At 39.6% G+C, this 27,500-nt stretch overlaps 2 protein-coding genes and 1 long non-coding RNA gene across 4 annotated transcripts in view; 1 reads left to right on the top strand and 2 right to left on the bottom strand.

Moving 5' to 3' along the window:
* LOC138024841 (uncharacterized) overlaps positions 1–1,805 on the bottom strand; it is a 49,164-nt gene extending 47,359 nt beyond the window's left edge. Inside the window, exon 1 of the mRNA XM_068872031.1 lies at positions 1,675–1,805. Coding sequence (XP_068728132.1) covers positions 1,675–1,738 — 64 coding nt within the window. The 5' untranslated portion in view covers positions 1,739–1,805. The remainder of the gene's footprint in view (positions 1–1,674) is intronic.
* Positions 1,806–1,949: 144 nt separating this feature from the next.
* On the top strand, positions 1,950–17,021 carry LOC138024859 (uncharacterized). Of its 2 annotated transcripts, XR_011127070.1 has the most exons (6): positions 1,950–2,266; positions 2,342–2,560; positions 7,194–7,780; positions 11,954–12,020; positions 12,995–13,319; positions 14,406–17,021. It is a non-coding gene; the product is annotated as an uncharacterized lncRNA (long non-coding RNA). The 2 variants fall into 2 exon arrangements; XR_011127071.1 differs by lacking the exon at positions 7,194–7,780.
* A 409-nt stretch (positions 17,022–17,430) lies between these two features.
* Positions 17,431–27,500, bottom strand: part of LOC138024826 (uncharacterized) — a 437,788-nt gene continuing 427,718 nt past the window's right edge. The window contains exons 24-33 of the mRNA XM_068871999.1: positions 26,004–26,142; positions 25,267–25,592; positions 24,793–24,931; positions 22,447–22,772; positions 22,063–22,201; positions 20,769–20,912; positions 20,301–20,388; positions 19,923–19,967; positions 18,285–18,333; positions 17,431–17,768 (exon numbers count right to left, since the gene is read on the bottom strand). Of these exons, the coding sequence (XP_068728100.1) occupies positions 18,291–18,333; positions 19,923–19,967; positions 20,301–20,388; positions 20,769–20,912; positions 22,063–22,201; positions 22,447–22,772; positions 24,793–24,931; positions 25,267–25,592; positions 26,004–26,142 (1,389 nt within the window). The 3' untranslated portion in view covers positions 17,431–17,768; positions 18,285–18,290. The remainder of the gene's footprint in view (positions 17,769–18,284; positions 18,334–19,922; positions 19,968–20,300; positions 20,389–20,768; positions 20,913–22,062; positions 22,202–22,446; positions 22,773–24,792; positions 24,932–25,266; positions 25,593–26,003; positions 26,143–27,500) is intronic.

Raw genomic sequence — 27,500 nt, 5'->3', positions numbered from 1 at the left:
GTAATTCTATTGTCCATTTTGCTGCTCCCAACAAAATCAACCGAGATTGTAAGTAGGATATCTTTTGGGTATTTCAAGTAAAAAGTTCACAAAAGTTTACCCCGTATCTGGATGAGAGACCCATGTGGTTTTCTTTCGTGACGCAATGCAGTCTGTTGCCCAGAATCCCCACTCCTTATCCGCAAGAGCTGTGAAATTTGACCCTCAAACAATAAATTTAGTTTGAAGTGTGATCATGAAAACAAATTTTGCATTTTTACCTTTGTTTCCCGGTTTCTACAGTTGTCGATTGCTGCCGGTATTCGACCACAGAAATAACAATGTAATTAAATGTACCTTTTGGCAGAGAATATTTTTGTACCCTTTTATCCTTGCAAAGTACTTTGGTATTAGACTTTTCAAAATGTAAATAGATTTTAAAGGAACCGAGCATTGTGAAAAACTTGAGGATTCCGTTGTAACTTCCGTTTTCGCTAGTTATGCAAACTACGATGAAAGCAACACAGAAAATAATTCAGCTAGATACATCAATGAAAAAAGTTGCAGTTGAGTTGCATCACAATACAGGCCAATTAAAGTTACCGATAGGAAATTAATCACCAACGTAGCTTATACAATGATTTGTTACAGTAAACAAAAGATTGGTCGTATCCTGGGCATAGTAAGTGAAAAATGTGTTGATGATTCTGACCTCCCTCATTCTAGAATTCAGGAATTTGAGGATTTCTAATTACTTGTTGTCTTTGAAAACTGTCACGGCAACTGTCGAAACATTCTTTGAAAAAAAAATCATGTTTTACAGAACCTTTCTTCAACAGCGATCGCTTTACTGTGATGATGTCTCTTCGGGCTCACTCACTGCAGCAGCAAAAATGAAGATTTTTCCTGACGTGTGGGCCTGTGATTGCGTGACTTTTTCTTCAGTGAAGACGTGATATCGGATGAGGTCAAACGAAAGCGGAATTCGTCGGTTATCCCAAAACCAGGGAAATTATGATACATGAAATAACAAAGAGCAAACCTTCTCAAAATGCGTAAGTTCACTAAATAAACCGGGTTCCACTATTGCCCCTCCATGCCACGTACAGTAATGGCTTTTTGAATACAAAACGCATCACGTCTCTCTTTGGTTAATTTGCTAAGTCATACCAGTTGAAGGGGTGTTATGAACGACTCATAGTGCCTCGTACTGTTATATGTTCCATAATTCTTCGATATTCTCAGGGGCACCCAATGATAATCTTCGGTAAAATTTGTGTTCGGGAGAGTCAATCTGTTCAAAGAATTTCGGCTCTACGTTGCCAACCAGATGTAGCTTTCTTTACTAAAGCATCACCTAAAAGGTTCGCAACCAGAGAAAAGTATTCTATTGCGTGATCGGGAGGGATATTTTTGCAATTTTTGGCACTTAAAAAGGTCACCTAGCAGTTTCGGAGGAGCAAAAGGTCTGCAGGCAAGTTAACGTTCGGCTATCAAATGATATCATTCCCTGAAATTTTTGAACATAAATTCTTGTACGTGATAAAACATCTTATTAGACAGTCTGTACACATAGCAAGGAGCCTCAAAATGTTTCTCAAAGGCTTTTGGCTTAATGCTCTTGTTGGGTGTCCTTGTATTCTCGCCTGATTTGCTCCTGAAACTTAGAGACAACTGACGATATGTAATACGTACCAGCAGATTTAAGGGCCGACCATACTAGTGAGCTCATAAGCCATATCCAAGTCCACCAGACCATCTCATCAGTATGCCGAAACGTGACTATCGTTTTTCTGCAGTGTGCTTTAGTCAACCCTCCGCTTTTAGATATCATATATCGGAAGTTGCGTAAATTGCCACTGATGGCATATGATATAATTTGATATCAGAGGCTTGTGAAAAGCGTGACGGAATAGATCGTTTTCACGTGACGTCACAGCGAATTATGCAGAGGCACGTAAACTGAAAGGCAGCCATGCTGGTGGACAACCCAGCGTTCGCTTGATATCAAAAAAAGAGGATGGTCGTCTTTGCTAAAATCCTTTAAGTCTTTCGAGCTTTATATTTATATTTGTGCGGTGAAGAATTGCGGACACAATAATGCCAGTGACAAAGAAAATTTTTTTTTTTTTTTAGGTTTCCAGCTATAATAAAAAAAACAAGGGAGTAGAAACGCGTAAATTGAGTGAATCTCGGCGACGACGGTGGTTCGCGAATATTTACAGAAAGAAGTTCGACGACAAGAGAGCTGAAAACAATCGTGTTTGTAGAAATCACTTCATTACAGGTTAGTATAAATCGTTTGTAAAACTGTGGCAAAACAATGTAGTAAGGAGGATAAATTGTATTTTTTTTTTAACAGGAAGGCTTGCGGATATTCTGGACACAACAAGCCCCGGCTTGGCACCTTGAATAAACTTTGGTCATAAAAACGTTAAAAATATTGCTCGAAATGATCGTTGTCAAAAGAGGAATGAAAAGAAGCGAAAATACACCGAGATGGCTGCTTCCAATAGTCCGGAAGACAGCTGTGATGTAGCGAGTTTTCAAAAAAGTGCTGATTCAGGAGCATCTGAAAGTGGTAAATGTACAGCAAAATTAATTATACCACAGTTCCTCCTTTTGTTATATATCAGATATATATATATATATATATATCTGATATATATATATGAATATATATATATATATATTCATTTCTTCATTCTACGGTATATATATATATGTAACAAAAAAATGGGTAGAAGTCCTCATCAACTTAAAAGTGCTAAATAGTTGAACTAGAGCAAGAGTGAGGTTATTTGGTCATTTAATCGCTACTCTGAGTTTCATGCTCCATACGGAGCAATCTTCAGGCAACTGCCAGAAAAAACGGTTACAATCAAAGATATTTGAAAATACAGAACAATAGACAATAGATGCTAAGTTTGTTACGTGACGTGTCACACAGGATCTTCATCATTAACTAAGTGAAAACATTTTTTAAGACAAATTTGCTAGCATGTCTACAACCCGATACAAGCTCATTTCTCCTGTTGAGAGTTGACATTTCTGGCCTGCGTAATATGAAAAATTTCTCCCACAGACACAAGTTGCATCTCTCAGTTACATTCGAATAAGACCTAGCTTGTTTCACTTTCCGCCATCTAATGTCATATGCAATGTTCCGATCTTTTAAGCTCCATATGTACTTACTAAGCTCGGTAGCATGTTTGTACCGCTCATTACAAAATGAACATGTATGGTTTCTGTATCTTAATTTAAAAGCAGTGTCGCAAAGTCCGATGTAGGTTTCCTTTGTGGTGTTACTGGTGACTTCAGCCTGGTAGATGACATTTTCCGCGTTGCAGTTTCCATCCATAGGGCACGAGTTGGGTTTCCGGCAATTACAGTTTTTCTTTTCATTATTGGTGCGCGTCGATTTGTTGAGTTCAGCTTTCTTATGATTAGATATTATTTTTTCGATGTTACCCATGCAGCTGTAACTTAATTTTAGTGTGTTACGGTTAAAAATTTTATGAAGGGGGTTAGATTTAGGGAAATGCTTATCGATAAGTGAAAGAAATCATTTCCCGACGTTTGTTGCGCGGCTCTTGCTATACGGCGAGTTAAACCACAGAATATTTCTTCGTCTAGAGTTTTGCGGACGGGGTTCCTGGCTCGGCGTGAAAGACAGATTATAGTGGTAGCCACTTTTGTTAAGTGCTTCTTGATAGACGCCTTTAGCGCTATCGAAGCTTTCTTTATCCGATGATATTTCAGATAGTCTTTTGTGAATAAATTTGGGAATGTTCTTCAGGATGGATGGTGGGTGGTTGAATTCATTATGGACATATAATGGGATGTTACCCTCTTTCATGTAAGGGTAGAAATTCTCACTTCTGAGGTCAAGCGTGACGTCTAAGAAGTTGACCTTGGTGGTGTTTGCTTCGACTGTGATTTTCAAGTCGTTGTCACGGAAGACTTTGCATATCCCTTTCTTAATCTTCTCCATTTCCCGTGGCTTCGCGTTGAAGGCTGCGAGTCCGTTGTCTCGGTATAAGCCGATGTTTTGGCCATACTTCTTGGTGAGGAGGGACAAAAGGTAGCATCCAACCAATTCACATGTTTCAGCTCCATCGAAAGATCCCATGGTGACATCGAATTCATTGTTTGCTGTTCTCTTCTCCCAGGGGCAATTGTCACTGAACAACAGTGATCTCTCTGCGTGCAGGATGATCTCACCCTCGTGGCTTGTGATTTGGCGAAAATTGGAGGCAAAGTCGAGCGCTTTAGATAGCAACTTCTCGGTTATTGAGGTCTTTCGCGCCGAGCCAGGAACCCCGTCCGCAAAGCTCTAGACGAAGAAATATTCTGTGGTTTAACCCGCCGTATAGCAAGAGCGCGGCAACAAACGTCGGGAAATGCTTTCTTTCACTTATCGATAAGCATTTCCCTAGATCTAACCCCCTTCATAAAATTTTTAACCGTAACACACTAAAATTAAGTTACAGCTGCATGGGTAACATCGAAAAAATAATATCTAATCATAAGAAAGCTGAACTCAACAAATCGACGCGCACCAATAATGAAAAGAAAAACTGTAATTGCCGGAAACCCAACTCGTGCCCTATGGATGGAAACTGCAATGCGGAAAATGTCATCTACCAGGCTGAAGTCACCAGTAACACCACAAAGGAAACCTACATCGGACTTTGCGACACTGCTTTTAAATTAAGATACAGAAACCATACATGTTCATTTCGTAATGAGCGGTACAAAAATGCTACCGAGCTTAGTAAGTACATATGGAGCTTAAAAGATCGGAACATTGCATATGACATTAGATGGCGGAAAGTGAAACAAGCTAGGTCTTATTCGAATGTAACTGAGAGATGCAACTTGTGTCTGTGGGAGAAATTTTTCATATTACGCAGGCCAGAAATGTCAACTCTCAACAGGAGAAATGAGCTTGTATCGGGTTGTAGACATGCTAGCAAATTTGTCTTAAAAAATATTTTCACTTAGTTAATGATGAAGATCCTGTGTGACACGTCACGTAACAAACTTAGCATCTATTGTCTATTGTTCTGTATTTTCAAATATCTTTGATTGTAACCGTTTTTTCTGGCAGTTGCCTGAAGATTGCTCCGTATGGAGCATGAAACTCAGAGTAGCGATTAAATGACCAAATAACCTCACTCTTGCTCTAGTTCAACTATTTAGCACTTTTAAGTTGATGAGGACTTCTACCCATTTTTTGGTTTTATATATATATATATATATATATATATATCTGAGCGAATTTGCTAAAAGGTAGCTACTGGAGTTTTCGCTTGAGCACGGGCGTAGCCCGTGTTCAAGCCATTGTGGCCTCTCAAAGGTTGTCTGACCAAAGCACAGGGGTGGGGAGGGTAGCTTTTCTTCAAGTTTGTGACGGTAGCAGAATTGGCTTGTTTTCACAATTTCTGCAGGCACCTATTGACAAATCCAGTTAGAAATTTATAGTTATCTGTGCGTTTCTCTCCAGAATGGCATTCTGTGAGCCAGGCTGAGTAAATCGAGTGTGATCAGCCGATTTTTGACTGAATTGTAGGCGTTTGGCCCTTAATATCTGAGCGAATTTGCTAAAAGATAGCTACCGGAGTTTTCGCTTGAGCACGGGCGTAGCCCGTGTTCATGCCATGGTGGCCTCTCAAAATTGAGGGGGCTTGCCGTCAAGGCCTGCTTTGCCAAACAGCCCAGGGACAGTTCTAACTCTGAGTTGTGTGTCAAAAGCACAGGGCTGGGGGGGTTGCTGCTTTGAGACTTTAACTGCAGTTAGAGTTTGTGGCCTTGTTAAGTCAGACTTTACACTGTAGCATGCCTTCATTGGCAATTTTTCCTGGACTAGTCTAGGCTTCAGTGATAGTTTGCTTTTGATCACCAATTAGAGTGAACCCACACTGTGGTGTGGGTAAGTGATTGTTGGTTGTCTGACCAAAGCGCAGGGGTGGGGAGGGTAGCTTTTCTTCAAGTTTGTGACGGTAGCAGAATTGGCTTGTTTTCACAATTTCTGCAGGCACCTTTTGACAAATCCAGTTAGAAATTTATAGTTATCAGTGCGTTTCTCTCCAGAATGGCATTCTGTGAGCCAGGCTGAGTAAATCGAGTGTGATCAGCCGATTTTTGACTGAATTGTAGGCGTTTGGCCCTTAATATCTGAGCGAATTTGCTAAAAGGTAGCCACCGGGGTTTTCGCTTGAGCACGGGCGTAGCCCGTGTTCATGCCATTGTGGCCTCTCAAAATTGAGGGGGCTTGCCGTCAAGGCCTGCTTTGCCAAACAGCCCAGGGACAGTTCTAACTCTGAGTTGTGTGTCAAAAGCACAGGGCTGGGGGGGTTGCTGCTTTGAGACTTTAACTGCAGTTAGAGTTTGTGGCCTTGTTAAGTCAGACTTTACACTGTAGCATGCCTTTATTGGCAATTTTTCCTGGACTAGTGTAGGCTTCAGTGATAGTTTGCTTTTGATCATCAATTAGAGTGAACCCACACTGTGGTGTGGGTAAGTGATTGTTGGTTGTCTGACCAAAGCACAGGGGTGGGAAGGGTAGCTTTTCTTCAAGTTTGTGACGGTAGCAGAATTGGCTTGTTTTCACAATTTCTGCAGGCACCTTTTGACAAATCCAGTTAGAAATTTATAGTTATCTGTGCGTTTCTCTCCAGAATGGCATTCTGTGAGCCAGGCTGAGTAAATCGAGTGTGATCAGCCGATCTTTGACTGAATTGTAGGCGTTTGGCCCTTAATATCTGAGCGAATTTGCTAAAAGGTAGCTACCGGAGTTTTCGCTTGAGCACGGGCATAGCCCGTGTTCATGCCATTGTGGCCTCTCAAAATTGAGGGGGCTTGCCGTCAAGGCCTGCTTTGCCAAACAGCCCAGGGACAGTTCTAACTCTGAGTTGTGTGTCAAAAGCACAGGGCTGGGGGGGTTGCTGCTTTGAGACTTTAACTGCAGTTAGAGTTTGTGGCCTTGTTAAGTCAGACTTTACCCTGTAGCATGCCTTCATTGGCAATTTTTCCTGGACTAGTCTAGGCTTCAATGATAGTTTGCTTTTGATCACCAATTAGAGTGAACCCACACTGTGGTGTGGGTAGGTGATTGTTGGTTGTCTGACCAAGGCACAGGGGTGGGGAGGGTAGCTTTTCTTCAAGTTTGTGACGGTAGCAGAATTGGCTTGTTTTCACAATTTCTGCAGGCACCTTTTGACAAATCTGTAAGAGGTCGTCTTGTCGTGGTGAAAGAGAGTTGGGTGGAAAGGAATCCTGCGGAGGACAACCTTGGAAGCCATGTTTTTGGGGTTCGGAGAAGACTTGTGACAACAAGTGGTTAAGGCGAACTTGGAACGAACTCAAGTTAAGCAAAAACGCTTGTATGATATTCACAGTTCTCAACGAAAATTGGCAGTTGGAGATAAAGCGTTACTTTTGCTACCTTCGCTGGGGAGTAAACTTGAAATGCAATGGCAAGTGGCTTATACAGTAACGAAAGCTTTAGAAGATGGGTTAAACTATGAATTAGACACTGGAAAGGAGCGAAAGCAGCATCGTACTTATACCATATCAATCTGCTAAGTAGATGGCATACTCCAGAGATGAGATAGCCACTCTAGTTATGAAAGAATCACCAGAGAAGTCGTCTTAACTCTTGATAATATGAAGACCTGCGAAGATGTATCGATTTCAGACGAGTTGACTGAATCACAGAAGCAACTGGTTAGGAATTTGTCAGCTGAATTCTGAAGACCAAATTTAACTCATGTAGCTGCCCACAAGACTGATACCGGTAAATTACCCGTTCTACAAAAACTCGAGGAAGACGTAAACAAAGAAATTGAGAAAATGTTGGAGATTGGTATAATTCGCCCCTCAAGAAGCCCGCGGGCATCCCCTATTGTTACTCTTCCCAAGCCAAACGGAACTATTAGGTTTTGTGTCGATTATAGGAAACTCAATAGCATTACTAAAATGGACGCCTATTCGATCCCATCCATGGAAAGAATGATCGAAAAAGTGGCCTCTCCCAAATACATTACTCCGATCGATCTAACGAAAGGATACTGGCAGATTTCCCTCGAAATAAGTACGATTGAAAAGTCTGCCTTCATTACAACTAAAGACTTGTACGAATTTTTAGTTATGCCATTCGGGATGAAAACAGCCCCGGAAACCTTTCAAAGAAAGATGTCCGACATTGTGTTAAAAGGGCTAGACTTCGCAGATTCATATATTGACGATGTTGATTAGATACGCCTGCGTAGTTTCCTCAGTACATTTTTGAGTTGCAACAGATCTTGCAACGACTACGTGAATGGAAACTAAATGCACGACCTTCCAGATGCAAAATTGCAATGTCTACAGTGGACTTCGTTGGCATCGAGTCGGAGGAGATTGTACTGAACCAAGAACGGCCCTTGTTGATTCTATTAAGAATTATCCAAGACCAGAAACTAAGAAACACGAAGACTTCAAAAATGAGGACCTCGAAAACGAAGACCCCGAAGATGAAGACCTCGAAAATAAAGACCTCGAAAACGAAGACCCACTACAAAAAACGTACCGTTAAGGTTAATTCAAATGTAATTTTTTTTTAATAGTTAGCCCTAAGCAGATCTAAGGGGCCAATTACATGAGTCGAGCTGGCGCGGTCAGGCTGGGTGGCTCGTTTAGTCGAGATCCCGGCACATCTTAGCTGAGAAACACACCAAATATCAACTTTAATTTGGGATTACATCGAAAAATCTCAGCCAGGTTTGCCGAGATCCAGACATGACCATGCCGGGAGCCCAGCTAACCTGGCTGAGATTTTTTCCTGTAATCGCTTTCACCTGGACATCTCGCGGTTAGCCCACGGCTAGCCGCGCCACATTACTCCATTTTAAAGCAAAACGCCCACAAAATCGTCGCTTTTTGTGTTAAAATAAGAGATATAAGATAGTAAACCGTAAGGCTTCTTTAGATTGTAGAACTGGGAATTTTAATAACAAATTAGCAACACAAACGTCTCTCCACTTCTTTTTGTTGTTTTTATCTTCTTTTCACAAAGTATATTCTAAATTTAACCCAAGCCGGGCTGGCTCAACTTATGTAATACCTGGCTGAGACTCATGCCGGCAAACCCGACCAGCCCGGCTCATGTAAGGGGCAGATTACATGAGCTGGGCTGGCCCGGTTAGCGAGCTGGCTCGTTTAGCCGAGATCTGTCACGTCTGAGAAAAACACCCAAAATCAAGTTTGAGATTACATGGAAAAATCGCAGCCCGGTTAGCCAGTACCCGGTAGACGGTAGCGAGACAAACGTCTGTCTACTTCTTGTTGTTGTTATCTTTCTTCAATTTACATATTCTAAATTTAGTCCAAGCTGGGTTGGCTCAACTCATGTAATACCGGACTGAAAGATATCCCTACAAACTTGACCAGCCCGGCTGATGAAATCGGCCCCTTACGGGCCGACTACATGAGCCGGGGTCAGTCTGGCTGGTCGGGTTTGCCAGGATGGGTTTCCGCCAGGTATTATAGGTGGTGAACCAACCCGGTTTGGGTTAAATTTAGAACAGTCATGATCAGTGTAAAATGAGGACTAGGTATAAAACACGGACTGCGAATCGGGTATAATATGCCGACTGAATACAAAACACTGTGGGAAAAAATGTTTCGCACCATAATTAGCAACCATAGAGTTAAACTGAATATTTTTTGGCTTCTAAAAACGACGATCAATAGCTATAGCTCAATTAAGGTTTTAGTTGAAATTGCAAAACGTTTGTATGTTGTATTTATCGGAGGTAAGACACGAAAGTAATTTATGAAATCCTTCGCGGGTTACCAAATTTATGTTTAGAAATCGAGAAATTTGAAGGACTTCAGTGGGAGATGCTGATTTCCATTCCTTTTCCTTTTTAAATTGGTGGATTAACATTTGTGATAAATCTCTACTCTTACTTTCTCTACCCCAGTCGAACTGAGCATTCCTGCGTAAGCGATAATATTTTGACACAGTATCTGGGCCTGTACAAACCAAATTTTGTTCCATACTCCGTGTTTGAAAACTCATTTTTTGTTTCATACCTAGTCTGCAGTCTGCGTTTTGTACCTGGTCCGCGTTTCATACCTGGTCCTCGTTTTATACCTGGTCCGCAGTCCGAGTCCACTGTCCGCAGTTCTCGTGTAACACTGATCGAATTAATAATATGTCGTGTGAAGAAAAGACAAGAAGAAGAAGAAGAAGTGGTGGCTAAATTGTTATTAAAATTCACCAGTCTACAATTTAAAGAAGCCTTAAGGTTTGCTGTTATACATCTTTTATTTAAATGTAAAAAACGACTATTCAGTGGGCCATTTTGCTCTAAAGTGGAGTAATGTGGTTAGAAATCACTGGCCCAGCTAACCGGGCTATCCCGGTGAACGCCAGCCAATACATGAAAAAATCTCAGCCCGGTTAGCCGCAAACTTGATTTTTCTCAGATGTGTTGGGGTCTCGGCTAAACGAGCCAGCCCGCCTAATCGGGCCAGACGGGCTCTTGTAATCGGCCCTTAGAACTGCCTAGGACTAACTCTTCAAAAATAATATTTGAATTAACCTGTCCGTTCTTTCGAGTGGGTCTTCGTTTTCGCAGTCTTCGTTTTCGAGGTCTTCGTTTTCAAGGTCTTAGGTGTTCGGCCTTCGTTTCATTGGGTCTTCGTTTTCGACACTACCCAAGTTCTTTCGCATCTTCTCTTCTGGCAATCAATTTCGCCTTTCAGACTTTACTGCACCCTCGTCACTTTCTTTGAGTTTTCTCCTCTGCTTGCTTATCTCAAGGTACTTTAATTCGTTGAAGGATTTTCCTCATTCGCCGCCACTGACAAAGGGATTCTTTCCGGCAGCTCCCGCTAATGGCTCCTAGGAGTGTTTTCATTTCATTTCACTTTTACCCTCAGGATTTCGTTCTCCAACTACTTGCTCTCCTACACGTCCACAACCTTGCCCCATTTCAACAACCAACCAACGCCCACGACTTTTCACATCTATATATAGTTAAAATAATTTATTCAAATTACGACTAAACAATGTCATTTTTACATTAATACATTACAGCACTTAAAAGAAGTTCTAAAACACTAAATCAGATAATATATAATACACTAGGGAATAGGCAATAGTTAGTTAACACTTATACTAACGAAGATAGTTTACGATAAACATAAGTGAGTTTGTGAACACTGATGCCAAAATGCAAAACTCCTGAACAGACTACGCTGTTAATGCAGTTTGTAAATATTACATCCTTTAGTTGGTTCTGTTATAAGTTGTTATAGCCCATATATATCGGAAATTTCACAAAGTAAACGTGTATTAGAGTCGAACTCGGTGAGGTCATATTGCAATTCAAATCACTCATCAGATAGTATTCCAGACCAAAGAGTCTAATTTTCCGCTCAGGGTGTCATAGTGCGAGAAACGTTCGACGGAAGAGCAAGGTGGCCTTTATCAAGTTACTACGAGAAATGGCTCAGAGCATGGTTTCTGAATTTTTAGGCATAAATTCTCAAGATCATTCAGGTTGAAGTCACTCCACCAGAACATCTAGGAAAGCTAATTTGTGATCTAATTCAATTTTCATTGTAAAGCGAATGTTAGGGTGTTGCGAATTCATGTAATAGCGGAGCTCCGCGCGCGCCAAAGGCGTACGTGAGCACGAGGAGCACCGTTGTTAAGAAAATATGGTAACCCATCGATGCGAGAAATTTTGGTTTTATAGCCATGAGGTCATCGACCGTACGTCCACCCCTTCATGTATGCCAATGTGACCAGTATTATGCTAGTTTACAGCATACATCTTTGATATTGGACATCCTTTTTTTGATCAATTGACACCTGTCAAAACAACGTATCCACTGACCAGTATCACGTGTACATCAGTAAAAGTTTTTTTTTGACCTTGAACTGACAGAGTTTTTTTATGGCTTCTTATTTTAGCGTGATTCCTATTCGCTGGCTATTGACTCTGAAATGGATTTTTTCCTTTTCCATTCGCTTGCTGAGGGTGAGCTTCTTTTCTGTTAATACTCATGCGGTTCAAGAAAAATTCATTGCCAAACGGGTGAATCCTAAAGTAAATTTCACTCGAAAAACCGATATCGCACTCATGGCATCGTTAGCGTAAAATATACCGTGGAATTCACTAGTTAGGCAATGAATTTTTCTATAGAAGAAAGCAAAGGAAGTGATTTAATTATTAAAGCAGCAACCGGAAACATCAAAACGCGGACAATTCGAAACCTTTTATTTTCACTAACCCTACGGTCAGCTACACCATATACGTGGTCATAGAATGACCCATTGAACAGAAAATGTGTCGGAGCTGTGGCAAGGTGAAAAAAAGTTCTGAGTTCACTCTTACTAGATATAAGTTTGATATCAAGGTTATCCTCCCTGATGTGACAAATGCTTTCATCCAACGTTACGTTTATAAAATATACTATCGATGCACGTTAGATTTCAGCTTTCTGAGGAAGAGTTGAGAAGCTGACTCTCGTAACAAATTTGGATCTTCTTTAATTGACTTGAATTTGGAGGAGTCTCGGATCAATTTTAGCATACCATTCTCATAGCGGCTCTGTCACGCTCTTTTGGTCGACGAAGATCAATGCTTGAGATGCCTCAAGTAACATCATGGATTAAAAATAATGATAACCTACAAAGTGTAGAAAAGCGACAAGGTTCCAAAAATATATCCATCATTGCTTTGCTCTCTAAAAGGACTTTATAGCTGTCCTTTTGAAAAGTGCAGGGTGAGTCGGCTAACACCAAACCACCAATTTACTGTTTTGGAAACTGGGCTCCCTTGTCACCCATAGGCTATGTAAAATTTTATTCTCTTCTGCTGTTACTCATGGCAAGGATGGAAATGGACTGCATTTTGAAAACTTTAACAGCAACAAAGAGAAGGCCTTGAGTGCAGTGTGCATCTGATTCATTGCACCAACTGAATGATATATGTATTTTTTTTTCCTTTAGGACTTTCGGTGACAATGATCTTGTTCGCTTCCTCAACATTATTCGCACTATGCTGCGAGGAGTAGAAACAGAAGTGCCTAACATAAGGCAGGATCGAGAGCGTTGTGAGTTTTATGCCAACCCCATCCTTTGTGAACTGCGACATACGGTACTCATCAATGTTCATTTACAGCACAGTGGCAATCACAATCCAAATGAACTTTAAGAGCTACAGACATTACAGGAAAATCTCAAAGCAATTCATACATTGCTGTATAAGCTTCCTCTAATGCATGGCTATGCCTATACGCGACCAGGAGAGCAGCCCTCGTCCAAGAAGGCCAAGGTACGTGATAACGTCTGAACAGCTTTTGTGTCTGCGCAGTGAATTTAAAAAGTCACTGCGCAGACAAAATTTAAATAGCTGGGCCCTTGGAGGAGACCTTAGAGTCTCAAGACAGACAATATACAACAGGCGCAGAGAACTGGGGTTCTCTTTCGATTTCGAACGGTTTTCAGTAATTCAAGATACCAATTTGGATGAAATGATGCAAGAGGAGCTAGATGCTTTCCCACGCACAGCACCTATGTCCAGGTTTGGCCCTAATTAGATGCACGGCCAATTTTGACATCCAACACGAAGTGTCCCTTTAAGTCTATGCATTTGTTACCTATGTTCAACAATAAGGTAAGCGTAAAGGTTAGCGTTATTTTTAGCTTTGGTTAAATGAAGCAGTTAATCTTTACTTAAAGAACAGCATTTGGGGGACATTTTGTGACATAAATTGTCTGTATTCTGAGACACAAGTGATGTTGAAGTTGGCGAGAAGAGCAAGGGGACACTTTGTGACGCTTATTGAAATCCGCGTGCATGTCAAGCCTGGACATATCTCACGCACAGGCGAAACAAATGTCATGGCTGGTTTCGGAAATGCGGGGTATATATCCAAAGCTGGAGGGTGAGGGAGAGTATTGCTCGTGTTGATCCATCCCATCAACACGGCAAAGAGATGGGAACCAACAATATTACGTTGGCCATACAGTGATCTACACCCTAATTATTTGTGCCACATGGACACTACTATGGAATTGCGGCACCGGAGATTTTGCATCCATGGATGTGTGACGGTTTTTCCAGAACCATATTGTGCCTGAGAGTAAACAATAAAAACAGGACAACAACTCTTTTAGGCTGTTTTCAACAGGGATCATTTGAATAGGGATATCCCTACCGTCTTACGGTTGGTAATGGAGGATAAAAATAGCTATTAGAGAATTTATGATATCGTTTCGTGGAGAAAACCGCGGACGTTTTTTTGACAGGGTCAAGTGTGCGGAACACTGGAATTGAAAGACTGGAGGGATGTTCTAGAGTGTGTAGTGTCCGTATTTCGATCCATATTCTTATTTTTGGAGGACTATTTGCTTTTAGATACTGGAAATGACATGTATGCTCTGCACTACATTTTCTCACCAAGAATACAAAGACTCTTGGACGAGTTCACAATGTGACCAATTATCACTCGATATCAACTGAGAAGAATAACCTGACTCCACATCAACTTTGGGCCTCTGGGTGTCTGCTGAGCTATAGATCTCCCGATGCAGGTATAAGAAATGTCTTCTGGACACATATGGTGATGACCCAGAGGGGCCTCCTCCAGCTCCTGACAATTTAGTATCAAGAGTACCTGTTGCTCTCATCAACAATACTCTGACAAGTGCTCTTCAATAAACTTTTGATCCACTTTCCGATGATAGCAATTATAACATTAGCATTTATTTGCAATTCAGGGAATTCATAAATCGTCTTGTCCAAAATGGCAGTAATCCCAGTCAGCAGTAGAGGGCATTGAGGTTGTATTCACTTATTGGATCATTTTTCTTCTCTGCTTGAATTTAGTTTTGACTGTGATTTTCTCATGCGATCTCTAATTAATTATGTGTTGTTTAGTTTGCACTATTGACTGAGAAAAGCTTTTTCAGGCAAGGAGAAAACAAAGTTCTTTGAAAAAAACTACAGTAACACGGCCAATCATTTGGTAATTGCTCATCCAGTGCAAAAACCCGGGCAGGAATCCAAAGTTGCGTCCAACAATCTCTCGTTCTTTCATTATTCACCTCAACGGAATGCTTAAGCTTGCCTGACAATAACATGTAAGGGTTGCTTAACCGTATTTGCTCGAATAAGCGCCGCGGCGCTTATTTAATTTTTCGCGCCACAAGTGGGGCGCTTATTCGAGGGTGGCGCACATTTAAACATTGTACCGGACAAATTTGCTTTTTCTATATTTTTATTCAACGGTATGCTTTCTATCTGTTAATTTTCCTATGGACTGATACTAAACTGATAGTAAATCTAGAATTACGAGAGAAATTTATGCGGTGAAAAAACCCGAGAGTTTCATGATAACGAGAGCGAAAATATCAGTGGTGAGAGCGAATTCCTTTGTCGTTGTGGAACAACTTATAGTTTTTTTCCAGGTTATACGAAATTCCTCGAGGTAGCGCCACATCGGCGGTGCTGCGTTTATTCCAGGGCTCGCTTATTAACTTTTTCGTCCCAGATGCGGTGCTTAATCGAGGACGGCGCTTATTCGAGTAAATACGGTAATCATAAGTTATAAACATCAACTTTGTTTTCATATGACAAAAGAAAAAAATGGAAAACATAATCAGTAAAAAGGGTGCAACAACGTACATAGAGAAGTTGGGAAATCCTTCTCAGTTAGATGTGCAATTTAAGGATCTCTTTCTGCCTTTAAGAAGAATATGAATAATTTAATTTTTAAGGAGGAGCTTAGCTTAAATCATTTTCATATTTAGCTTGAGTTAAATTGTCTTCTATAAATTGTTACAGACTTCTAGTTAGTTAGTTTGTTATATTAATTTTTAGTTTTTAGTTTTTTTTTTTTTTTTGAAAATTATTTGATTTCGAGGGCCACAAGTTTACTAGCTCTTAGCTATTTATTGTTACCCTCGTTAAATAAATAAATAAATAAATAAAAGTGCTTACTTTTGTATGAAGAAAAAATAACAGAATGACTGAACTACTAAGGCCGCATAAATCAATTTGATGAGATAATGTTATTTTGCCACATGAGGTTGTGCTTGAGCCGCACGATATTTATTTAAGCATGTGTAGAATGGCCTGTACAAAATGGTTTTCCATACGGATTGTAATTTTTGTAGTGTTGACTGCCCGTAAATCACTGGCCGCATATATGCCCCAAATCCTGAAACCGGTGATATACCTTCGAACAGTCTTATATGCCCATTACTTGACTACGATTGGCTATCTACATGGAAAAATGTAAAACTAAAACATGCGTTGTCCGTTTTGGCCTAAACAACGATAAATGGGCCCGTTTAGACAATCGTGTCATAATCCTTTTACTTTTCAAGAAACATCAACAGTAAGAGGTTGCTAAAGTTAAATGACATGCTTATTTGATAAGTGACATGGGCGTCATTCTTTTCAATGGAATATTCAAAGTACATAGGAGTTGAATAGGTGTCAGTTTATCAAGGTGACTGGTTTGAACTCTGGCCCAATTCCCCTCGGGCAACGAAAATTCAAGAAAATTCACTACTTGCAAAATCCCATGATGCAATACACTTTAGGGAGATTTATACACAAAAAACACTACAAGGTCATTACACTTGGGACTGTATCATGCTTCAGTGAACCGCATATCCATAATTTTAATGCAAGTAACCCCCAAGATGAACTGCATTATGGGATTTGTGCAGGTAGGGAATAGCAAAATTTCGAAAACATGGCGAAAGGATTGCGACTTTCGGAACTATTTCAATTATGGGTACCATTCCGAACCCACGGAACCATTTCGATATTTCGGAATCATTACGAAGTTCGGGGTAGACTTTCATATGGTAAAGTCTGCTTACGAGCCTAGAAGGCCCATCGGGTCGGCGCTTATCTCCGGTTTCTGTAGCATGAAGCGACTAGGATCCCCTGGATGGGATGCCAGTCCATCGCAGGGTTACCCCCAGCATTAAATTCGCCGGTACTCATTTATACACCTGGGTGGAGAGAGGCACCGTGGGAGTAAAGTGTCTTTCCCAAGAAACAACACAATGTCCCCTGCCAGGCCCCGATCCAGAGTCGAGCGCACTAACCATGAGGCCACCGCGCCTCCCTCATATACCGGACTAAAATGGCGGAGGACAAGAGAGCCATTGTTATTCCGACTAGGCCTTGCTAATTAAGTATTTTTTGATCCGGTCTGTGAAAGATTCGAATTTTCTTTTTTGTGTTTACGAATGGTGGGCCATACTCGTGAACTTAAAAAGTAAAAAAAAAAAATTACGATGGTTGAACAGCAAATGATAAAAATCACGATAAAAATCGAATAAATATATTATTGTTGTTGTGTTTTTTTGAGCTGTGCTGGTGTCTACGGGGTACTCGGAAACAAATTTTGATTATTCAATTGTTTGGGTTGTTTTTCTTTTTTTTTATTGACTTGGTGTAAGCCGTAGTTTTGACCCACGTAAAGATCACTGCGATTTTTGCGAGCTTGTTGATAAATTGGTCAAATTCATGTTTTATTTGTGTAGCGGGCTGTATGCTATATTAACTTAAAGTTACATTACTATTATTGCTACTGAGAATATGTTCTTGGATCATTGCATGTAACATTTTGCATTTGAATCAAGTCTCATATTTCCTAATGGAATCAGTTATAGAATAATTTGAATAAATGCATGGAATTCATAAAGTCTGTCCTCTTCCGTTGCCTTGAGTTGGATATTCCAGGACCTCAACTGGACCCTGTCAGTAAAGCAAATTCAGACGTGTTATTTAGCTTTTAGCTTGCTTGTTAGAAGACAATCGGACCAACCAGAATATGAAGCAACTTTCAAATGGACAAGGGCAAAAAAAAAAAGAAAGCAAATCTGCGTTATAATAATAATAATAATAATAATAATAATAATAATAATAATAATAATAATAATAACAATAATAACAATAATAATAACAATAATAATAATAAAGTAGTAGTAAAAAAAAATAAAAGAGAGCGATGTTTCGGCAACCTCGTGGGGTCATTTTAAAGGTGAAAATGGTAAGAATAACACTGTCAGAAACGATCAACGTATTGATAATATATTAAGCAGTGTCACATAAGGCGAAAAAATATTTGCTCGAGTTTTGAGCCTTTTAACAATTACATGAGAATAACAATTTCAGTAAACTAGAGATCAGTTCTTGATGACATTTTTTCTTTGTCTCTTTGAATAGCGTTGAATGCTGTGCAGGAAACTGTTAAGTTATCTTAAGCCTTACCTGTCCTTAAAACTTTGCCTCTGAGTCGACTGAGTCATTACTGTTTGACCTAAATAACAACGTCAAAGTTTTAAAGTTTAAAAAAATACAAAAATATTCAAAAATATAAAGTTACTAATATATATATATATATATATATATATATATATATATATATATATATATATATATATATATATATATATATATATATATATTGAGCTTCTATCTTTGCAACTGTTTAACTAAACTGATCTTTCAAACTTTCATTTCAAAACATCTTCTCCCTTCATTTTTCTTTAAAGATGATAACGTCACAAACAGTTGCATTTTGAAGACATGGCTTTTGTTACCGAGCCTGTTCCCCAGTTCAAATAAGCCATGTTATCTTGTTCCCTGAAACCCCTGGTAGGGCTTCATCTCCAATTTCCGATCTCAGAAGAGATAAAGCTTAAACGCGGGAAATTGAATGAAAGTAGTCCTTGGGAAAAAATCTGCATTCACCAAAAGACTAGAATTATACAAAAACACATACAGCACTGATGAAATGGAAAATGATTAATAAAATCAGTTTAAAAGGTTCTCGATGTTCCTATACTATCACAGCCTCAGAGAGAATTCCACAACTTATGTCCTAGATGTCGAATTGAGCGTTTGAGCCTCAAAAGGCACTTTTAGTGAAAACTATTATTTTCAACATTTTCAGCAGTCTTGAAGCAAAACCTTAAAATGGTCGTCTTTTGGTTTAAATCGCAACGAGATGGAAAACTGGTAAAAGACGCTCCTTTATGCTTCAACGTAAAAGCGTCAAACAGTGCATCATAGCACTTAATCTTAGCATTGAAAAAAAAAAAAAAGAAAAGAAACCACTTTTTGTCTACTGAATTGGAGGAAAAGTTAACATTACTGTAAATATTGTCACGAAAGAGTTTATCACAGCTCTTTCGTTTGGGGTTTTTGGATCAGTCAGATTTTGTGGTTCTCATGCTGATACTATTTGTGGCATCTCGAAAGAAATCATACTCTTCATTTTAAACAGATGCTAACGGAACGTCACACAAGAACCCGCTTGCCAACCACTCCCACGTAATTGGAACCACAATATCCTACCCAGAGTATTAAACAAAGTCTAGCCTGCGTGCAATAATTCAAAAACAATACTACAACTAAAATGTGGAAGACCTGCAAGTCTTGAGTGAAGGAGATCCTGTACGAGTCAGAAAACCAGGACAGAAGATATGGTTAGCTGATTTTGTTACCAAGAAATCTGAAGCATCTACATAGATTTGTTTTCTTAAGCTTTATTGACACTTTTAGTTATCTTTCTCTTAGGCCTAGCTTCTGGTAAATAGTATTTCAAGACACAGCAAGTTATGGAGAGAGAAAAGAGGGTAAAGCAGCTCACTGTCCTCGAGGGATCAACTCGCAGGCTTTCTATATAACAAAAAATGCATCAAAATGGACGAGGAAGCTATCGAGTGAATTACAACAACAGTTAATGGGAATACAAATGAAATTGGTCGTATCACTTCAGTAGGGTGTAATGTGTGGATGTCAGAAAATTGGATATGGTTTTAACCGATTTAAAGAGGGGACTTACAAGATAATGCAAATAATCGCATGTCATTCGCTTTCATAAACATTATTGATCAATCTTACCTCCGGAATAACACTTTTCCGCCATCATTCTTTTTAGCTCTATTCCTAGAACATGATTATTTAGCACAAGTCATCTCGGGTCTCTATAGTTGCCACCTACCATTTACCAACTCATCGATCGTTCATGGTAATTACGCGCAATAATCAACTAAAAAGATGGTTACCCTGTTGCTTTGACCGAATATGACCAACCCAATTAAGCCATATTGTCAGTGGAAATTTGGGAATTTCCTCCTCTAATTTTCCTATGGGAATGACCCAGAAATGTAAATCTTAAAACAAGGTGCGGTAAACGGTAAACCTGTCACTCCCCATGCCACATTTTTTTTTTAAGAATGAAACTTGAGGATTTGCACATTGACCTGATCCACATCTCACCTTTTTCGGTAAAAGTACACAGCCAATATGATGGCAGCAATAAAAATACACACCAACACGGGTGTGACTATTACTTCAACGCTAGACCCTACAAGAGAAGAAAAAGAAGCCAGGATAGCGGTACAAGTACATATCTCACAATGGAAATCTTAAAAACTGATCTTACTGAAAATGCGACGTTTGTTCACTTGTAAATTTATAAATTGATCCAGAAGTACTCGTTTTAATTCATACTCGCATTCCGAAATCCTCGCTTCCTGTCCAAGTGAAAGGATTTATCGATTTTACAAACCAAAGATCAACTACCTTAGACCCAGCAGTGTTGATACAAAAAGGATTCCAACATTTTTAACATGTTTGGAAAATTATGCTTTGCCGTGGTGCAGATCTCCCATTCGTTTATGAATTGTGAGAAAGTGCGTGATAATTATTTACATGCTTACATATTTAAAATAAAATAATCCATACCTTTTCCTTTTTTAGCGCTTTGAGGCTCTTTCGGTGTAACGTCATTCATTGGAATAGAAGTCATCTCCGTTTCATTGGATGAGGTGACTGCAACTGTGGAGATCGTTGACCACCGAGGTCGTGCAGTCGTAATGGCAACGGGAGCTATAAAAAGTGAGATATTTGAACACAAGGGTATTATTGCTAAACATTGAGGCACTCTTGAAAAAAAAAAAAAGAGTCGTACTCTTAGATCATTCTATTTTCGTTCGGATGTTCAAAATGCGAGCGCCAAAAAATCAGGTGGAATTTTGGTTAAATATTTAACTCTTTAAGCCCCCGAGGGGGGTCCCCATTGACGAGTAAGCGGAAATTGACAGTTAAAGGGTAAGACCGAAATCCTCGGTGGAAGACTTTGGAACACTTTCGCATGCAGAGAATAATTTCCACGCCGCACGCATTGCATTGTCATCAACCATGTGTGCCACTTGTGTCTTTGCCAATCCTCATCGAGTCAAACTGAAGAGTCAATCTTTTGCACCTTTAAAACATCAGGGGTAAGATGAATAATTAACAAATGAATGAATGTATATTTGAAGTGCCGGTTATAGGTACTAAGCTGGAAATTTTAAGCAATTATCACTTTTTCTATATAGACGCGTCAAGAACTCAGACGGCTTCAACGGGATTCGAAGCCATGACCCCTGCGATGTCGGTGCAATACTCTATCAACTGAGCTATGAGGCCACACAATTGGGAGCAGGTTAATTTGTTAGGCTCATATGTTCTCGTGTAAAGGACTAAGGAATGAAAGACATTGACCTGATCCCAACTGTGCGGCTTCATAGCTCAGTTAGTAGAGCATTGCACCTGCATCGCAGGACCCATTGGTTCGAAGCAGTCATGAGTGGTTCCCTTTGAAGCTACCAGAAATTTTCAGGCGTTTATAAGAGACATTTGCTTAAATTGCCCACTTAAGTGCGAGTATAACTTCTTCGCATCAATATTCTGTTGTCAAATGAAAACAACCGACAGAATTTAAAGCGTGAACTACTATTACCATCATAATCTGGCACACTTTTTTTTGCAGGCGAAATCGGCAAAAATCTTGTGTCACCATAAACCAGACTGAGACATAATCGATTGCACAAGTTTTTCCCCTGCTCTATTCAAGTTGTCTTCGGTTCACTTTAGTGAAAGTAATTTCATTCAGTTTTCTTTTAGGAAAGATATAACAGAACAGATATTCATCCATTTATTGCAACTAAAACACGCAAAAAAAAATGATTTGCACTTTCAAGTCATTGTTTAATACCTGTGCATCCGTAGAGCTCAAGCCTTACTGATACGTGATTATGCCATTCGACTGGTAAAATTCGGATAAAGCGCGTCAAGACAGGAGGAGTCAAAATGCCGTAAACAACAGTCTCGCTGTCCTTATTTCCATAAAATACCTGAAATTTTAACAAAATTAAGACGCGAAAAATTTCATATAGGAGTAAATTATTACAGGAGAGGTGGCTGTACTCGGAATAAAAGTTAGTTTCCGATAACACTAAGTATCATTCATTGGTCTCCAATCAAAGCAGTCGTTTTTTTTGTAGACAAAAAAAGAATGAAGTGCTTGGGGACAACCAGGGGATGCAGTCCTACGTGAGGACCCAAATGAAAGTTGTGTAAAGTGCCAAATGATAGTCACCTGTGCAGAACTGTTGGCGGACTTCGTGATGTAACTGTATTGGGCTCCATCGATACTGTACTGTAACCTGTATCTGGATACCCATTGGTCGAATCCATTCTTTCCTTGCGTGGCTACACGCGTTACCATGGTCAAGCTACCAAGATCCACAAGAAGCCATTGGTTAAAATCATTTGTAAGTGCTGACCATCCCCCTTGTTTGTCACCTATCCTCTTTAGGTGTAATCTGGCCTGTCCTGGAGCATTATCTTCATCAAGCTGTGAAGAAGCATTGATCTGAGCATCTGGGATTTCTTTAGTTTCCATGCCAAGCGCTGAAGCGCACCCTACCGGTTAAATGGTAAAAGGTGGAGTCAATTCACATCGCGTGCGATTCTCTTGTCGTCGGATGGCACTGATTATACCACTTCGGTTAATTAGCCTCTTTCCACTCTCACTCGGTCATTAAATAACGACTCTTAAGACTGCAGTGCAGCATAGGAGAGCTTAAGAAGCTTATGAAGAGCTTTGTGAACAAACTATGCTAATTAAAAAAAGCAGAGGTTTCTGCCAAGAAAAATTCTTCACGATTATTATTTGAGGGTTATATTGCCCAGCTTGAACTATGGCCTTATTTTATTGGGTGCACTGGCTCCGATATTCTAGATTCTTTAGAAAGGCTGCATTGTACACTGGGTAGAATTATTTTCAATTTACCGAAAGAGTGGTCCACTATTCGTTTTTACTATAAATTAGCTATTTTTAAATGCATGCATAAGGCTTATAACGGAAGACTGCCTAGCACCCTAATAAACTGTATGGCGAAGAAACGCGATCTCTCATATTCAATTAGAGCACGCGCCACACTACTGGTACCACGTTTCAAAACACGTTTTATAAAGGACTCCATCGCATATAGAGGCACTGTCCTGTCGAACATGCTGTCCTCTAAATACGCTGACTTTGCTGACCCAAGTCAAGGTAATCTTGCAAAAAAGCTCAAAACTTGAGATCTTTTTAAGGCCGCTAAATTTAACGTATTATCAGCCTCGACGCTAGCTTTAAACTTGAAGATTTTGTATATAATTTGTTTCTATGTCGCGTTGATAACTCTCAATACGCTTTAAGGACGGTGCCTACTATTGTTATTGCGCATACGCTCTGCGCATCTCGAGATACTCGGGTTTCCTATCGGTGATGCTTACTAATGCAGGGATTATTTTGCGCAGTTCAAAAGCATCCGGAGAAAGTAGATCTTATGAAGTACTCTTGGTATCCAAAAAGAAAATTGTGGGTAACCATGCGTTTTTGAGAGATAAGTGGGCTTCAATTTGCGTGGTTACCCCCAATTTTCTTTTTGGATTATCATAGACCTTATTCATAAATGGCGGTCAATTTATAATTCTTTTGTCCAAGTGCAAATTAGCCTACCGAGCCTGGATACCATACAGTGAATTGAAAAGAATTCTTGCTCTAAAATGAGGCTTGGTAGGCTAATTTGCACTTGGACAAAAGAATATAAATGTGACTGCCATTTATGAATAAGGTCTATAAACTGGGGCAAAAATATCGTTGAATTAGTAGGTACCGTCCATAAATTGCATTTAATTGTATTGGATATATAAATTAGTTGTAATATATTGTAAAAGTTCATTTTGTTTACATTTCAATATCTAAGTAATGTATTGTGATTTATTTTAAAAGCTCATTTGATTTATCTTTTAATATCTACGTAATGTATTGTACACGACCCCACAAGCTTCCAGCTTTTAAATATATCGTTTATAAATAAAGACAACCTACCTACCAACCTACCTGCCAACCAATGAGGAAGTGCAAATTACCCCACGCGATAAATTCCGAGGTGGAGCCGTTGAATTGTTAACAAAAGCTGGAGTTCAAGTTACGAGATGGCTATTTTATAGTACCTACTAAATTACATTCTCAGCGCACTTTTATCGTTGCCGTACGCACTAAAGAGCGCCAGTTCATGGCTTATCTCATCAAGCCGAACACATTGCGCAGAATTGCGCGACATATCTAAATTTGAAACCTCATGAAAAGGCACAAGAGAATAAAGAAAATGGCATCTGACCTTTATTTGCCAGAGACCTTGAGTTATTTTGCGCTCAGTAAGCACCTCAATCATCTTTTCAAGGAAAAAAAAAGCCGTTATTTACTAATACAAGACAAACTAGCGTTTTTAAGTCTGGACTCGAAGCAAAATAGGTGTAGATGGCTGCAAGCGTAAGAAGACACGCCAACGATAGCCTCAACTTGGTCTGATTTCGCTTTTGGTTGCTTGGGGAGATAGTGCGAGGTATTTTGGGCCTTCGTACGATCAGACTACTTTAATAAATGCATTACCTGGGCAACCGTACAGCTCCATTCTCATTGATATATGTCCATACCACTTAACAGGCATTAATCGTATATACCGTGCAGTGACTGGAGGATGAAGTCTGTTGTACACAACTGTATTACTATCTTTGTTTCCATCAAACACCTGATAAAGGAAACACACACGACACAGTTGTGATCACCTTTTTTTGATAAAAGAAAAAAAAACGATGTTCATACCACCCAGATGCCTAGACCAAAATTAATCAAAATTACGGCCACTCGAAAACAAATTCAAGATGGCGGACTGCCGGCAGGGTGGTTGAACAAAACGAGGCAAACCTGTATCGATCTGAAACACCAAAATGATTATATTTTTTCTGCTACTATCTAATTATATCGACTGACAATGACAAGAAACACTGGTCTATTCAGTTAATCGGAGGCATTCAAAGATAGAGGAATCTTTTTACTTCGTAAGATATCATAAAATTAGTATACCTTCGGCGTGGTGGCCTCTGAATCTCGGCAAATCTCAAACTTTGCTCCATCATCACTATATCCTATCTTGTACTTGGCCACCCACTCTTTGCGGCCATTGCGTCCTTGAGTTGCTACACGTGTTACTGTAATGTAATCTAACAGATCTACTTGAAGCCATTGGTCAAGGTCATTTGTCATGGCGGACCAGCACCCGGGAATGTTGCCTTCTGCTTTCAGGTTCAACCTTGCAAGTCGTGCAGGGCTGTTACTATCTCGCACTGTGGATGCGCTGATTTGAGAGGCGGCAATTTCCTCACTTTCCATTCCAAGAGGAGTTACGCAAGCTAAATATAAAAAGAGAAAGAAACGATAAAAAGACCTGTTTTGGTATAAGGATCTTTAGAGAAAAACGATGTTCGAAAAGTATCCCTTAGCCAAAACTTCAAATGTCATGCTGCACCCATTTTTTTGAAAGATCCACATAATAAGCAACTCTACTTTGTTTCAAGAATAAATCAGTCCGTTTCCGTAAGTAAAAAAAAATAACCAGTCCGTGACACTAAAAATTATTCGAGGACAAGAGATTAAGCTTTAGAATTATTCCTCTTATTTGATTTTATCTAAATAACTGGATTTTCCCAATTTACTTGTCACGAACAGTTGTGCTTATTCTTTTTTATTCTTAAATGAGCTATCTAAGACAACTCATAACATCTGTTACACTTGATAATTACCAGACATGATTAGGCAAGTACCTGGGCATCCATACACTTCTACTCTCATTGATATACGATTATGCCACTCCACAGGCAAAAAGCGGACAAAACGGGTATTGATTGATTGGGTTAACTTGTTTAACACAATGGTGTTCCTGTCAACATTGCCATCAAACACCTAAAAAAGTGAAACGCCACTGTGAGCGCAGGACGAAACTGAGCGGTCTGGCTCTAATATGGGTAACAAAAATCTAGTAGCAACAACCGAATCGGCAAGTTCATTGACCACAGTGGATAGCTCAGCCAAAGCTCAAGTTTCTAGCGTTAAACCTTGGTCATAGGTAAGAACGAAGACGTTTATGGGAAGGTCCGATCTTTTTAATCCCCTTATGGTACCAATTTTAAACTTTCCTGTGTCAAACAAAACAGCGACACAGTGCCTCAGTTTCTTTAAAAACTAACTTCATCAGCTATTGACACGGAATGAATGGACTTTATTTAGTGTCAACTCTTTTAGCGCTGGGGAAATTATTGAGGACATGGTACACAGAAACCATTTTTTTTTAACTCAAATGAACCGTTGGTTTTTGAGGAGAGGGGAAAAGCCTCTCGGAACAGAGTAAAGAGCTAACAAACTCACCCCACCTAAGACGGCGCGTCTAGGCATCGAACTCGGGTCACATTTGTGGAAGAAGAGTGCTATCACCACTCTTTTAACCTTGCTCCCCTGGACTAGGTCGAGAAGGTGAATGAGTCACCGTCAACAGTTAAGATTCCACTGATCAACAGATTTGACCCTGGGCATCTTTCAAACATGATTTATGTTAATGAAATGTGTTTCTTCCTCTTTACAAACAGGCAAGATATTATTACCGAAAATTTTGTTACATCCACACGGGACCGGACGAAGATTCTTCCGGTTGAAAATTCGTGCATTTAGGGTTTCCGTTCACACGGATTCCCATAGGGGAATAGGGTTTCCATAGAGTTTCCGTTCATACGGATTCCCATACAGATCCTATTTTTCGAGATCTCGAAGTTTTAAAATTCAGTAATGTTGTTTTGTTTCATTTAGGCAAGTTTATGTTTTTCTTCTCTAAAGGTTTACTTCCGAATTCATTTAATGACATGTTTACACTGGCTAATTATATTCATCCTTATAACACCAGAAACTCATCCAATTCCAATTTTTATCTTCTATTAGTTTGAACTAATATACGAAAATTTCAATCCGCTTCCAAGGCCCTAAATTTTTCAATTCTCTTGACAGTCAAATTAAGTCATCTGGATCTACCGCTCAGTTTTGCAAAAACCTTAAAAGATTTCTTCTTTATCGTTAGTAGCATCAAATTCTTCGAAGTATTTACGCTTTTGTATTTTTAAGGATAAATGTGTGTGTGCACTCTTTCGTCTTTTTAATAATATATTGTATAACGTCCCGGTGCTATCTTAAACTTAATTTCTTAGTCTAATTTGAGGAAGCCCATAGCTCCATAAGCTCTTATAGTTTCTTTATGGGCTTCCTCGCCTTTTTTA

This window comes from Montipora capricornis, chromosome 11, assembly GCF_036669925.1.
Source record: "Montipora capricornis isolate CH-2021 chromosome 11, ASM3666992v2, whole genome shotgun sequence".
NCBI lineage: Eukaryota > Metazoa > Cnidaria > Anthozoa > Scleractinia > Acroporidae > Montipora > Montipora capricornis.
This window is presented reverse-complemented; position numbering and strand designations above follow the sequence as displayed.